The 14311-nt window shown below is 37.4% G+C and overlaps 2 protein-coding genes and 1 long non-coding RNA gene across 16 annotated transcripts in view; 2 read left to right on the forward strand and 1 right to left on the reverse strand.

Moving 5' to 3' along the window:
* LOC121645780 (von Willebrand factor A domain-containing protein 5A-like) overlaps positions 1 to 3904 on the forward strand; it is a 31273-nt gene extending 27369 nt beyond the window's left edge. The window contains exon 5 of the mRNA XM_041994473.1: positions 3428 to 3904. The gene's annotated coding sequence lies outside the window, so the exon portion shown is untranslated. The remainder of the gene's footprint in view (positions 1 to 3427) is intronic.
* LOC121645754 (von Willebrand factor A domain-containing protein 5A-like) overlaps positions 1 to 14311 on the forward strand; it is a 94583-nt gene that overhangs the window by 57755 nt on the left and 22517 nt on the right. For 4 of the 14 annotated variants that reach the window (XM_041994423.1, XM_041994425.1, XM_041994428.1 and 1 more), the window contains exons 1-5: positions 12874 to 13021; positions 13262 to 13464; positions 13552 to 13774; positions 13938 to 14104; positions 14197 to 14311. The exons of 5 other annotated variants lie outside the window; for them this stretch is intronic. In XM_041994423.1, the coding sequence (XP_041850357.1) occupies positions 12955 to 13021; positions 13262 to 13464; positions 13552 to 13774; positions 13938 to 14104; positions 14197 to 14311 (775 nt within the window). In that variant the 5' untranslated portion in view covers positions 12874 to 12954. Of the gene's footprint in view, positions 1 to 1665; positions 1836 to 2584; positions 2709 to 2799; positions 3124 to 12872; positions 13022 to 13261; positions 13465 to 13551; positions 13775 to 13937; positions 14105 to 14196 lie in introns of those variants that run through there. 5 more of the 14 variants (XM_041994426.1, XM_041994420.1, XM_041994429.1 and 2 more) reach the window with 2 other exon arrangements.
* The window catches only part of LOC121645787, a 62199-nt gene that overhangs the window by 9311 nt on the left and 38577 nt on the right, over positions 1 to 14311 (reverse strand). The window lies entirely within an intron of this gene.

A 14311-nucleotide genomic window follows, 5' to 3' on the forward strand; every position in this document is an offset into this window, starting at 1 on the left:
ACTACTATTATTATTATTACTATTATTGTGATTATTATTATTGTTACTATTATCAACTAGTTGTGTAATGACCTACTGGCCAGGATGATCTTAGCTATATATGTTGCAAGTAGTATGGATTACATGGTTTTCTGTATAATGTTTTAAGTCCCCACCCGCACTCCCCACACCCTTTCTGTCCCTCTCTCTCCCCTCCCTCTTCTCTCTACTTTCTTTTCTATCTCTCTCTCTCTCTGTCCCCTCCGGTCGAGTCCAGCATTAAGAGTCTGATTTAATAAAGTTTTTCATGTCATCAAGAGGGACTTTATACATGTAGTATAAATCCCTGCTTGATAGAGTAAAATTGCCCAGCACCAGACAGCAGCCAGACAATCATTCTGTTTGCAACGATGCTGGACAAGACAGGTTGGAAAAAAAAAAAAAAAAAACAAAGACATGTTGACAATTATTGATGAATTTGCTGTTTAAATGCGCCAGTTTTATAAAACTTTTCTGATTTGGTGTCTCAGTGAGGTCAGTTGTGTTTTCCCACCATGTCCAGGTCAAATGGTTCATGACCTAAGACCTGTACTACAAAGTGGGATTAACGTACAAGGCATATCTCACCGTTACCTTGGTTGACTTACCCAGACATTTACAATTCTGATCAGCAGTACTTTCAAGCTGGTTATCAACTCAGTTATTGAACCCAGGGCTTTTCCATCTCGATCAGTGCACGCTCACATTAAAAGGGTGGTGTTTGCAGCATCTGACCAATCATAAACATTGAGAACCTCACTTTACCGTGGAGGAGCAGACAATTAACCTTCGATAAAATGAAGAATTCAAACATATCATCCAAGCCAAAAGCAACACTGTTGCAGCAGCAACAGCCAGGAGGGAATGCTGGCAGAAAACTGGAGACTCTGTTAGCATATGTCAGATTATACAGTATTAATTCATAGTACAATATAAACAGACGGCACTCAATTCTACTTTATTACGGCCCAGATGTTTAGGGCAGAGCGCTTTCTCAGAGCTCTTCCTCTATATTTTCAGTTCTTTTTAAGCTCAGCACCGCTGAGCTGCAGTTCTACCATGTGTGACCATTATTATTAACCATATTAATTCAGATGCAACCCTAGTGGAGCTAACAAGTTAATAACAATTACAAAAACATACTTCAAAGCGTTCAGCGTTCATCAAAAGGATGCATCAGTCCCTAAAAACTCTTTCTCTCCTAAGCGCTCCTTTCACGATCTACAAACCAAAGTGGACAGGATGTTCTAAGAATGGGTGGACATTTTTCAATAGAAGTGTTTGGTCAGGAGGCGGTGCTTTTATCCTCATTAATCTGTTATCCAGAACATGATCTGCTCCAGAGGAGGGTAGCCATTCAGCAGAAGTTACCATGGCGATTTACCCCAGTAAGAATTTTACCAGCGTCGTAGTACAGAAAACCCAGGGTTGACCCTGAAGATACCTTCATTAGAGGAAATACAGCTTCATAGTCCAGGCCTCCAGTGTTCAGAGAGTAATAAGGCTCAGCTGTCTTTTCCATGAAACCCTGCAGATGTGGATTTTATATTGTAAATTACATCGTTTTAGTTTTTCCATTTTTATAATCGGACACCAGTTAACTGTGCTAGTAACCACCAGTTTTCTACTTTCCCCCTCCCCACACAGGTGATGATGATGTAGACTATGAAGCTGCTGTTCTCCAGCAGCCCCTCAGAGAGCCTCTGCTACAGTTGGTGTCCCTGCAGAAGGCGTCTGGTTACTGGATGCTGGATGCAGCTCTGGCCTCTGCACTGGGAAAAACCAGTGAGGAGGTGGAAAAGTCAAAGCCTGCACCGGTGGGTGAAAACAACAGCACCCAATTTATGATGGAGTAATAATAGCAGGTTTCACATGGAAATGATCACAGGAAACAAATTGATATGAAATAAAATGAAAGTAATAGAAAATGGAATCATATCAATCATGAAAGCTGCACCCTATCCATCATGGACAACACCTCTCACCCGCTGCGCCACACTGTGGAGGGGCTGAGCAGCTCCTTCAGCAGACTGAGACACCCTCAGTGTGGGAAGGAGCGCTACCGCAGGTCCTTCATTCCCACTGCTGTCAGACTGTACAACTTATCTGTATAGTCATAATACTGTGTAATATTTATTTATATTTTACTGTGCAATACCCCCCATTATCAATGTCATCATATTCTTCATATCCCACCATCACCATGTAAATATGTATATAGTCTGTGAAGTTGTTGTTATATTTTATATATATCTTTTATATTTATAATGGTACATATTTTTGCTTTTCTTAGACTTTTTCTTGTAAATAATTTATATTGCACCTTCTTGCTGTGATGCATGTTCACTTTATTCTGTCTTTCTGCACTTTATTCTATAACAAGAGCTGCTGTAACAAGTGAATTTCTCCACTGTGACATAATAAAGTCTAATCTAATCTATATTATTACCACTGAGCTGCAAAAGTGTCTTAAGTTTGATCTGAAGCATTTTCCATTAAGGTGCTTTGTTGTATTTGATAACTTTGTTAATTTACCTGTTTTGTGTGGTTATCTTTGTTTAATCAGGTTAACAAGGAGGTGTGGGCCACCATTCTGGCTCTGATCTGGCTTCATGGTTTCAAGATGGATGTAAAGGAGGAGTGGGAGCTTCTGGCCATGAAGGCTGCATCATGGCTCCGTGCTCAGAATGGTAAAACAATTAATAAGGAACTTATGCTTTTTTCTTTTCTTTGTTAAAGTGTTTACTGTTTAAAATGGTTAAAATCATATTTGCTTTTTAGGACCATGTGTGACAGAGTGTGTGGAAGCAGGAAATGCACTGCTGGGCTGCAGCGTGCAGAAAGACGCTCTGGGGCTCTGAAGTTAACATTAAAGAGGCTTCATTTTCAGGATTGTTACACAGAAGCAGATTTACTAAATCACACAGCTTTCAGAGTGTATATTACTCTTTGCAGCATCTGCCTTTATAATGTGCCTTACTATAACTGCACCGTATGCTTAAGCCACCAGAGTTCTTAAAGAAAGGTTTTGTTTTTGCCTTTTTAATGTTTCTTTGTATCTGGATGTTTTACTAAAAGACAGATGCATGAATCGTGCATATAAATGAAAAAAGGAGTGAGAATTTTTTTTTTTTATTGTTTTATTTAAGTCAGCTTAAGGTTACGGTGACATTGTTGGTTTTGAAGTCCCCAAATCTTAGCCAAAATTATTAAAAAAGAATATAACTCCACTTCTGTTTTGCACAGTTAACCCTACACATGAGTTTAGTTACCAGGATGTTTTACTTTGAGGATGATTCTAGTTTTTATCCACAATTAAAACTTTAAGAAGACGTGTTTAGAGTCACATAGAGTAACAAAGAGCCAGTGTTCACCAAGTGTGTGTGAGTCCACTTTTGAATAGATTCAGGTTACTTCTCTCTATACTTGTGAAAGGCAGCCATTGCACTGACTGCACATGAAGGACAATAAGGAATGTCAGTAATATTTGTTCTAAACTCATATTTTATTGAATCCTCCTCTCTGGAAAATAAATATTCATATTCAGATCCATGTTGAAAAGTCATGGATGGATACAGTAGCAACATAATTGTGTTAAGTGATCACATATTCACTACAAATGTCCATTTTGTTTGGGAATTTAACATAAATTAATAACTAAAGATAAGTTTAAAGTATTTGTTTGTTTTGCTTTTGTTTGTTTTTTTTTTATTTCTCACTAAAATGCCATGTTCAAAGTTGTCTATAATATTCTCCAGTAATGAAAAACAATCCCTTCTGCTTTTTGTACGTCTTTACCTGAATTTTAAACCCCTTTGGCAACTGTATCCTTGTCTTTGAGGTTGGAAAGTGTTCATGTGATGTGAATAAACAAATAATAGAATCCTGGAAATGTCTCTTTTTGTATAATGGGGAAGGGAAAATGGGACATTTTTGGTCAGATACATTAATGAAAGCAGATATTTCATTTTGACCATGTTAGCAGTCTGACTACACATGCAAACCGGAGTTTCTTTAGCATGCTGTGATCTGAGGATCTAAATTTATAAGCAGATTAATGTTTTGTTTTGTCATGTGGATTCATGTGACACAGTTGTTAAAATCTACAGTTGAATAAAAGCCTCATTGTAACTGATGGAAGATGAATAAGAAGTCCCAGACAGAATTTCTGCTAAATACTGACGCTTCATGTTTCAGACCATCTAATGGGGAAAGTTCATATAGTGACACCTGCTGGCCATTTTCTGTAACTACACCTGCTGCCTGAAGGCATTTTATTTCTGTTTACACACAATACATACTAAAGTAAAACAATGTTTTTTTCTTGTATGAAATATGTGTCTGGTTACTTTTATGCACATAGACAGACGATACAGTCTATGCACATCTTTTGTACACTGCTTTTATTTTTTTTTCTTCCAGAATCTGGCATTTCTATGTGTATGTGTGTAGTATGTGTGTGTTAAAGAAAAAAAGTTGCGTCTGAATTCATTTGCAGTAACAAGAGACAGAGATTGATTGAAAAAAACCTCAAAAACAGAGGGACCTGCTGTAAAGCTGAAGCATTTCTGTTCTCAGTAAATCATTTGTCCTTACATGTAAGCAGATTGTTATACTTCTATTTGTACATGTTAAGGTGATCATATTAATTTTCCAATAAAACGTATGACGTTATAACTTAATACATTTAATGTTGTTAGAATAAAAATATTACATTTTAATGTGACATGGTCCATTTTCTTTTTCTTGGGTGGCAGCTCTGCGCTCCTGTAGTTAAGGTTTGTATTTGAATCAGATGTAGATATTTAGACACACGTTGTAGCCTTACAACCATCTTTACTACTTTATTGATAGACAATAGCACCATCTACTGGATTAGTACATAGTTGAAATTCAATTTTGAGACGGAGTACTTTCATATGGCAGTTATTTAGCATTTACAATAAATTGTGTACTCTATGTTAACAAGCCAACAATGTTTACCTTTTATTTATGTTTTGCTTACACCGTAACAATTTTAAATATAATAAATTTTCAATCTTTCGGAACAGCTCTACAGCTCCAAGTCTAATGAAGAAGTATCTATGAAAATAGATTTAGATTTTACTCTTTGTTTTTCTTTTTTAACTTCAATAACTTGTGCTATTTCCATACATTTTGCATATATGTTGATACAAGCTAGATAGTGTTTCCAAACACTGGCAAACACACAAAATTCTACAGTTATTCACATAGATGCATAGAAAATAATATTTGGTTTACAAAAGACTTAAAAGATGAGTTATGATGATTAACTTTTTGTTACCTACTGCAAGTAAAGAATTTTCACGTTGAAACTGGTTGAAAATTGTGTTTCTTTGTCACAGTTCAAACTTTTCACGTGAGTATAATTAGTTTAAATAAAATAAAATCTAAAAATAAAACAAAACTCCGTACACACGTGTTACTATTGATTTGTTTATTTGATTTAAATCAAAAAATTTTTCTGAAGTGATCTCAGTACAGCAGTCTAAAGTCCAGATGACGCATTCTCATGACGCGCATGTGGAGGCAGTGGCCAGCCGTCTCCTAACCCCACCCACATGGTGCACACTAATAAAAAAAATCAAGCGTACCCGGTAGACGCTTTCTATTGCCGAGTAGTCGCAAACGCTTCTACAAGCAAAAGTCTGAAAAGACTAATACCAGGGACTTTGAGTGAAACGTAATTATCTGTCTTCAGTACTTCTCCTCAGAGGTAAACTTTCTTTGATTGTATGTTTATTTAAGCTTGACGCTGTTTTTAATGCTGACAGATACAGATGACTCATCTGTATTTTTCTGTAGAAAGGGTGTAGCCCAACATAGCAAATCTAGCATAAATGTGTACATAGAAGTTACAATATTCAGTAATCTTTTTATTTAAATGTATGTGTTCATGTCTACACAGTTGGGATGAGGAATTCTCAGACACTATAATATCCTCAATGCACAGTCGCTTGCAAAAATATTCACCTCTTTGAAATGGAAAGTTGTTGTTATTATTATTATTATTATTATTATTATTATTATTATTGTTGCATGCACAGGATGCACGCTTTCCTTGGCTAGGTGGCACTTTACTTTTAGTTGCACACTTCGCACCCTGGGTTATAAAGGATAGGATGTTCTTCCTTGTTGTAGAATGCCAGCCTTACGATCACCATCCCAGTGGTAGGCAGAGTTCAGGATAGTCCGGCAGGTAGGGATGTTATGCTCGCGCCGATCTGCTCTATCACGTGTCGAGCATGTGACGCGGAAGTGTTTCGAGCATTGTCTTTTTTTTTTTTTTTTTTTTTTTTTTTCGTTTTAACAGCGTTTTATTGAAGAAAGATACAAATATACAGCAAATATATCATTCCAGAAATTTACACAAAAGAATACGAACTGAGCAAGTACAACAACAAGAACATAGACAAAAAAAAAAAAAAAACCCCATCAAATAAATTAAAAATTAAATCACAGGGCCATTTCAAATTAAATCAAATGTATCAAGTAAAGCAGATAATTTAAGGGCTTTCTTCTCTTTAACATGTTTTAAGGATGTGCTCAATAGGATTAACTCGTTCTTCCAGTGAGCCAAGCAAGGCTTGGTCTTAAAATATCTACATTTATGAATGAAGAACTTTCCAAATAACAAAAGATAATTAAGAACAAAATCCACATTTTTATTACCATCAGGAACACCGAAGAAAATTGTCTTCATAGACAAAGGAAAAATAATCTTCTTGGACAACAGCCAACTTTGCATCTCACCCCAAAATGTCTGCACCACCTCACAATTAAAAAACAGATGCTCTAAAGTTTCAATGTCCTTTTCACAGAAGACACAGTTATTCCGATCAAAATTAAATTTTAATCTCAAGAATTCATTCGTTGGGTAGATTTCGTTCAAAACTTTGAAGTTGACCTCCTTAGCTTTAGGTGGGAGTGGGAAGGAGATGTAATTTTTCCTTATCTTCCTTATTGTCTCAGAATTAAATTCTTTAAGCAGAAACATTCTTTTAATTGGTTGAGGGTAAAGTTTTTTTAACAAGATCTTTCTGAGAATTTTGTTGGTGCACTTAAAATCACACAAATCTAACCCATCAATACAGAGCTGTCTAAGTGTCGGAGAAACTGCCGAGTATTGAATATCTTCTCTAACCATTGACCTCAGAGAGAGCGGTATAGCTTTTAAAATTCTATTATATTGCTTAACATCACATTGAATTTGAAATTTTTTACAGAAGATCTCATATTGTAGGATATTACCAGAATCATCCATAAATTGTGCGGTCGCCCATATACCTTTGGATTTCCATCCCTCTACATACACAGATTTTTTTCCGATCAATATGTACCTGTTATTCCACACAGGTGTATTATGTGGAGTGAAATTATGACTATAAATTAACTTCCAATAAAGAAGGACTTGTTGATGAAAGGCAGAAAGCTTAACTGGTAATGAGCTGCACTCAAAATCACACTTTAGAAGAAAGTCTATCCCACCCATCTTTTTGAAAATCATATTAGGGACAATAAACCAAAAGGAATTTCTATTAGTTAGATAATTTTTTAACCACTTTAGTTTTAGAACCCCATTCATAATATCAAAATCAATAGCATTTAAACCCCCATCCTCATAACTTTTGATCATGTCTATTTTCCTGATATATTGACATCTATTTCTCCAAATGAATTGAAAATTAACAGTATTTATCTTTTTAATCATTCTTGTAGAGATAGGAAGGGAAAAGGCCGGGTAAATAAGTCTAGATAAACTATCCATTTTCGATAGTAGAACTCTTCCAAAAATTGAAATGTCTCTTTGTAGCCACCTGTCCAGAATTGATTTACACTTCTCCACATTTTTACAGACATTCAAATTTTCAGTTGTTATTTTGTCTTTAGATAGAACAATTCCCAAGTATTTCACTTCCTTTTTAATCTTTATATTATAAAGGGAGTCTAAATCACAATCTTGTAATGCCAGAATTTCACATTTATTCAAATTTAGTTGCAAACCAGAGGCCTTCGAGAATTGGGTAATAGAATGCAAAGCTAAGGGAATTTGATTTTTATTTTTAAGGAACAGAGTCGTGTCATCAGCTAGCTGACTTATAATAATTTGTTTGTCCATTACTTTTAATCCTTCAATACAACTCGTTTTAATTAGAATAGAAAGCATCTCTGCTACCATAATGAACAATAGTGGAGAGGTACCACAACCTTGGCGAATTCCTCTTTTAATGTTAAATCTTGTACATGTGCCCTGACCTAAAGCCACAGAGCTGTTAATTCCATTATATAGCATACCAATAGTCTTAATAAATTTACTCCCAAAACCAAAATGGAGTAATGTTTTCAGAATGAAATCATGTTCAACAGAGTCAAATGCTTTGTAAAAATCAAGAAATAAAATAAACCCTCTTATTTGAATCACTTGACTATAATCTAGCAAATCTAATACAAGTCTAATATTATTATGAATTGACCGCCCTTTCACAAAACCAGATTGCGTTTCCGTAATTATAGAAGCTATTCCATCTTTCAGTCTTGCTGCTATTACTCCAGAAAGAATCTTATAATCTGTGTTAAGAAGAGTGATGGGTCTCAGGTTATCCAAAAGCCTTTTGTCCTTTCCGGGTTTGGGAATTAAGGTGATTAAGCCCTGTTTCATAGTTGACATTAATTCTTCTTTCTCTATACATTCTTTTAAAGCTTCAAATAAGAAATCTCTTAATTCCTTCCAAAAGAACTGATAAAAGTTTGTTGTGAGCCCATCTGTTCCTGGGGATTTGTTCGAAGCCATTTTTGAAATAACCGAGTCCATCTCCTCCATTCTAAGATCTGAATCACAAAAGTCCCTAAAGGATTCCTCAATACAGGGGATCGAATTTGCAATTTTATCAAAAAGGATCTGTGCATCAGCAGCAGAGTAGTTAGAAGAGTATAAGTTAGAGTAGAATGAAAAAACTTCTTTTTCAATGCTTTTATAGTCCTTATTTTCGGTTCCATTTATCATTAGACTTGCAATAGAATTTTTTTCTTGTCTGTATTTTTCTAAATTACTAAAATATGAGGAGTTTTTTTCACCAGCCTCAATCCATTTAGCCCTCGATCTTATAAAGGCTCCTTGAGCCCTTTCAAGGTAGAGGATATCTAATTTGCTTTGTAGTTCAATTAATTTATCCTTTTCTTGAGAATTTAGTTCAGCTTTACTGCAAAATATATTTAGTTCCTGAATTAAGGAACATTCATATTCCTTCCTTTTCCAACTAAGTTCTACACAAAATTTAATAGTAAATTGTCTCATTTTATATTTAGTAAATTCCCATCTACCTATATTGTTAGTAAACGACTTATCATTTTTGCATTCCCTTATCAACTCTCTAATTTTATCACAATAAACTTCATTTTCTAATAGTCTGGCATTAAATTTCCAATATCCTTTTTTCCTAAATTCCTTCAATGTGGGACCTAAAACCAAGTGTATAAAACAGTGATCGGTTAGCGGAGCTTTAGAGATGCTGGCACTTAATGTAACTCTCACAATATCATCGCTTGCCAGCCAATAATCAATTCTGGATTTGGCAGCTCCATTAGATTTCCCCCAAGAGTAACATTCAGTATTTGGGTTAAGACTTCTCCATACATCCGTTAAATTATTCGTTGCCATAAAACCTTTAACAATGTCATTACTTTGTGGTTTACCAAGTCTAGGAGGCATCCGATCCACCCATTCATTCGGAGTCATATTCCAATCTCCCCCTACTAAAACATAGTTAGTGGGGTGTAACATTTTAAGCTCAGATATCACATGTGACACGTTTTCCAAAAGCTTCTTATTTTGCCCATCGTTGTTATACCCATATATGTTTGTAATAATAAGAAAGATACTTTCAACCTTTAGTACTAATGTCAACCAATGACCGCCTTCATCAGCTTTATAGGTTATAATCTCACCTGGGCATTTATTAAGACAAATAGCCACCCCTCCGGATCGATTAGAGCCATGACTGAATAACATCTTATCCCCCCATTGATTAGTCCAAAAAGCTACATCTTCCACCGCAGAATGAGTTTCTTGTAGAAAAAGACACTGAACTTTTTGCCCTTTACAAAACAAAAATAGAGCTTTTCTTTTCACAATGTCTTTAAGGCCCCTAACATTCAATGAACCAAAAGATATCTTAACATTATCCATGAACAATAACACAAAGTAAAAAGGAACAAATAATAAAAATAACCTTAGTTAACACCACCCGCTCAGGTAGTGATTTGAACTAAACCTTAAAAGATTTATGACATCCCTTCACACAAGTTTCCACTGTATAACAACCATAATAATCATAATAATTTTTTCACCTCTCCTCTCCAATCCGACGGCCATCAATGAATGCATATGGGCCCCGAAAGAAAGCCGGTTTCCCTGCACGTCTCGCTTGTTCAATTTGTGGCCACAGGCGTCTTCTTTCTTCCCAGTCCTCCCGCGGTAACACCTCAGCAAAGCGAATGCCTCTCTCCCTGCAGATCTGTGAGTTCTTGGTACGACGCCAGATTTCTACTTTCATCCATCTCTTTGAAAACAGCACGATGACAGGTCTGTTCTTGTTCTCCACCTTCCTCCCCATCCTGTGGACGATGTCGACAGCCTCCTCCACCTTCGACTCCATGTCAGGAGCGATCTCCCGGAGGATCTCAATGACTTGCTCTCGAATATTCTCATCTGTTTTTTCTTCAAAACCTTTAATCCGCAGACACCACTTCATCCTGTATCTTTCTTGTTCTCTCACTCTGTCTTTGAGTTCGCTAATGACTTTACCCATCTGGTCGTTTTGTTTCTTCAAATCTTCAACTTTCTTTTTGCATTCTATCATCTCCTCTGCTTGGAACTGAACTGCTTTCGCCAGGTTAGCAATCATGGCACTACTTTGCTTAGTTTGTTCTTTCAAATCAGCTAGTTGAGCATCTACGCGTTTTTCCAAGCCCAGAATTGCTTGCAAAATGGCGTTGTTTGAGACTTCATTCTCATTGTCATCTTCTGCTGGCTTGGGTTTTTTCCCAACCGGGTTTTTAACTGGGGTAGAAGGTACAGAATCGTTTTCACGGTCCCTCTTGCTTATCAAGTCAGAATCCGCAGCATAGTCGTGCTCCTTAACAGAGGCTTCATAGTTCTTTTCGATTTCCATTGCTGAGTTCTTACCTTTGGGGCCTTTAACAAATTTGGTCGATTTGATTAGCTTTTGTGCATTCATAATTACTTTTTACAGTGGAATATCAACAACTTCAGATCAAATTTAGGGATTGTGTACGACGAGCTCGACAACGTGCGACTGCTCAGTCCGCCATCTTGCCGGTGATCTCGTTTCGAGCATTGTCTCTGAGCATTGATTCAGCATGCCAAAAGTCACGTGATAGACCAAACGAGGCCTCGTTACGTCATCAGCGCGTATCGAGCAGCAAGCGAGATCTTTGAAGGGACCGGGCTTGTCAATCTCTCAGATTCAAACGCTGAGGAGATCGCAGGTTTTTGAGAGGAGATTCTGTAGCGATTGTACGACATTGCATTTTGAAAACAAATTTAGGAAAAGCATCACATCAGCATGAGCTTATATTGAATCACATTTAGCTTTTAGAGATTTGGGGAACAAACGTCTGCGCAAGACGCCGTTGCCATGGTAACTACTGAAGGAGCTCGGAGTATGAGAGAAGGACGGAGCAGGCGGTGCCTTCAACATCACAGGTAAGCTTAATTCCTCTTTCTTTATATAGATGTTTTTTAAATAGCCTTGCAAAGAGCAGACTTTAAAGTTAATCATAAACTTCAACCAGAAGCATCAGAGGAAACGTCTCAGTCTACAGCTGCAGAGGAAAGACCACAACCTGCAGGACCTTAGACACCAAGCTGGTTTCTGATCACCATCAGCAGAGAATTTAATGATTTTAAACTTGCTTAATTACAATTTTGTTCTTGTGTTTCTTTCAGGTGCAACCTCTCCAGAGCTGGAGAGGTAGTGTGCCAGAGGAGGAGCAGACTGAAGCCTAACAGAAAATACGTTTTTAAATAAAAATCTATGACACATCACAAAGTTTCCAAAGTTTTTTTTCTCATAATACATTTCAAGATTCAAAGTGTCTTTGTCATTTGCACAGTAAGGAAACAAGTTTCCCTGAACAATGTAAATCTTACTTTGCCGTCCAACCTGAATGCCATAAAACATTATAAAATAAAAATAAACAATTTGAAAAAAAAAAACTAGATAGAAGATAAACAAAAAAACTGAGTAAATAATCTACGTACATAAATGTGCAGTGTGCTATAAACTGTTGTGCCACATTCAACAACGATCAGCAATGCAAAAGAAAACAACTCATGAGGTAGACGATAACGCGCATTTGCAATATCTATTATAAATAATAAGACACATAAAACAGTAAACAATTTTATTACAACTGTATAAAATAACTAACACAGTCACTATACCCGTTGCACAAACACTCCTTCCCTCATGCCTTCCCACTGTGAGTAGACTACTATCATTACACATTGGTTTACTCTGGCCATGCTGTCAACACAACCATTCTGGCTGACGTTCAACAACTCCTGGTTGAGGAATGGGATGCCATCCTACTTCAAAATGTGACCAAGCTGGTGACCAGCATGAGGAGGAGGGACCAAGCTGTTGTGGCTGCATGTGGATCCTCCACACGCTATGAAGTCTCTGACAGCTTAAAATGAATAGTGTAATCATGGTCAATATGAGTTGGTTTTTTCCCCTTTTTTCTTTTTTTAAATCCCCCAAAACTGATTTAAATTACAGGTTGAAACACACACATACATACAACATGAAAAAAAAAAAATCCAACAGGTGAATGCTGTTGCAAGCCACTGAATAGAGGTTACTTCTGTTATTTCTTTAACAGAAAACAATCATGTTTCCTTGTTTCACAGGTATGATGGTGAACTGCTGTGGTCTGCTAACTGCTCAGAAGGAACCAGGTACAGAGCTGTTATAAACAGATCTCCCTGACCTCCTCTGTAACCTTGTAAAGTCATGGACTCTAAAAGCCTTTCAGAGCTTTAATGATGATGAGGCACACATGGTGTCCTACTTCTTGCTGTTAATTCTTACTGTCCTCTCAGAATGCAGAAACATTTCCTAAATAATTCATCAGTGTAATTTCTAAATAAAATGAAGTCTATTACAATCTGTGTTTCTGGTCGTTGTTTCTCTGTCAGTTCCTCTAAAGAGCATCGAGGTGGAGCTGCAGGTGAGGGACCATGTAGCTACAGTGGTTTCCACTCTGAACTACGAGAACAAGGAGGACAAACCAGTAGAAGCTGTTTTTGTCTTCCCTCTGCCTGGAGATGCAGCTGTGTGTCATTTCAGTGCAAAGGTTGGACAGACACATATTGTAGCTGAAGTGAAGGAGAAACAGCAGGTGAGCTGAACAGAAAGATTTAGCGACTATAAAGGAGCTGAAACACAGTGAAGTTGATGTTACTGACATGTTTCATGTGTTCTGCAGGCTCGAGAGGAGTATGATGATGCTTTGAGCTCTGGTCAGCAGGCCTTCCTGTTGGAGGAGAGTGATCAGAGTCCAGATATATTCTCTCTGAGTGTGGGCAGTCTGCCTCCAGGAGAGAGCGCCTCCATCAGGCTGGAGTACGTCACTGAGCTGGCTGTGCAGGCTGATGATGGGCTGAGGTTCTGTCTGCCTGCTGTCCTCAATCCTCGCTACCAACCTCAGGGTAGGAGAACCAGTTAATATGTTTTATCTTAGTGCTCACCAAACATGCTCATATAAAGAGTTTTATTAAAGCCCATCTTATGCGTTGGAAGTAAATATGAGGTTTGAAGCCACCTTTCCTTTCAATAAACCAGAAGACTTCTAGTTGTCTCCCATGTTTACAGGTAGCGAAGATGTCAGTGTCCAGGTGACCTCAGTACCAGCCTCTCTGGTTCCCTACAGTCTGTCCTTTTCTGCCCGAGTCTCCTCTCCTCGTCCAGTCTCTAAAGTAGAGTCCAGTTGTTCCCTGGAGCCTCTTCAGTACCTCAACACTGATCAGACACAGGCCATGGTAGGTAGAGTGGTGATGTGTCTGCTGTGTGTGGTTGTTACATAGAAGATAAATAACTTGATTAACTGTGTATTTGTGTTTTTGAACTTCAGGTTAAGTTGGCTGCAGGACACAAGTTTGACAGAGATGTTGAGCTGCTGATTTATTACAAAGATGCCCACCAGCCCACTGCTGTGGTGGAGGCAGGACAGGCCTCTGCAAAGCCTG

The sequence above is a fragment of the Melanotaenia boesemani genome, chromosome 9 (genome assembly GCF_017639745.1).
Source record: "Melanotaenia boesemani isolate fMelBoe1 chromosome 9, fMelBoe1.pri, whole genome shotgun sequence".
NCBI classification, from domain to species: domain Eukaryota; kingdom Metazoa; phylum Chordata; class Actinopteri; order Atheriniformes; family Melanotaeniidae; genus Melanotaenia; species Melanotaenia boesemani.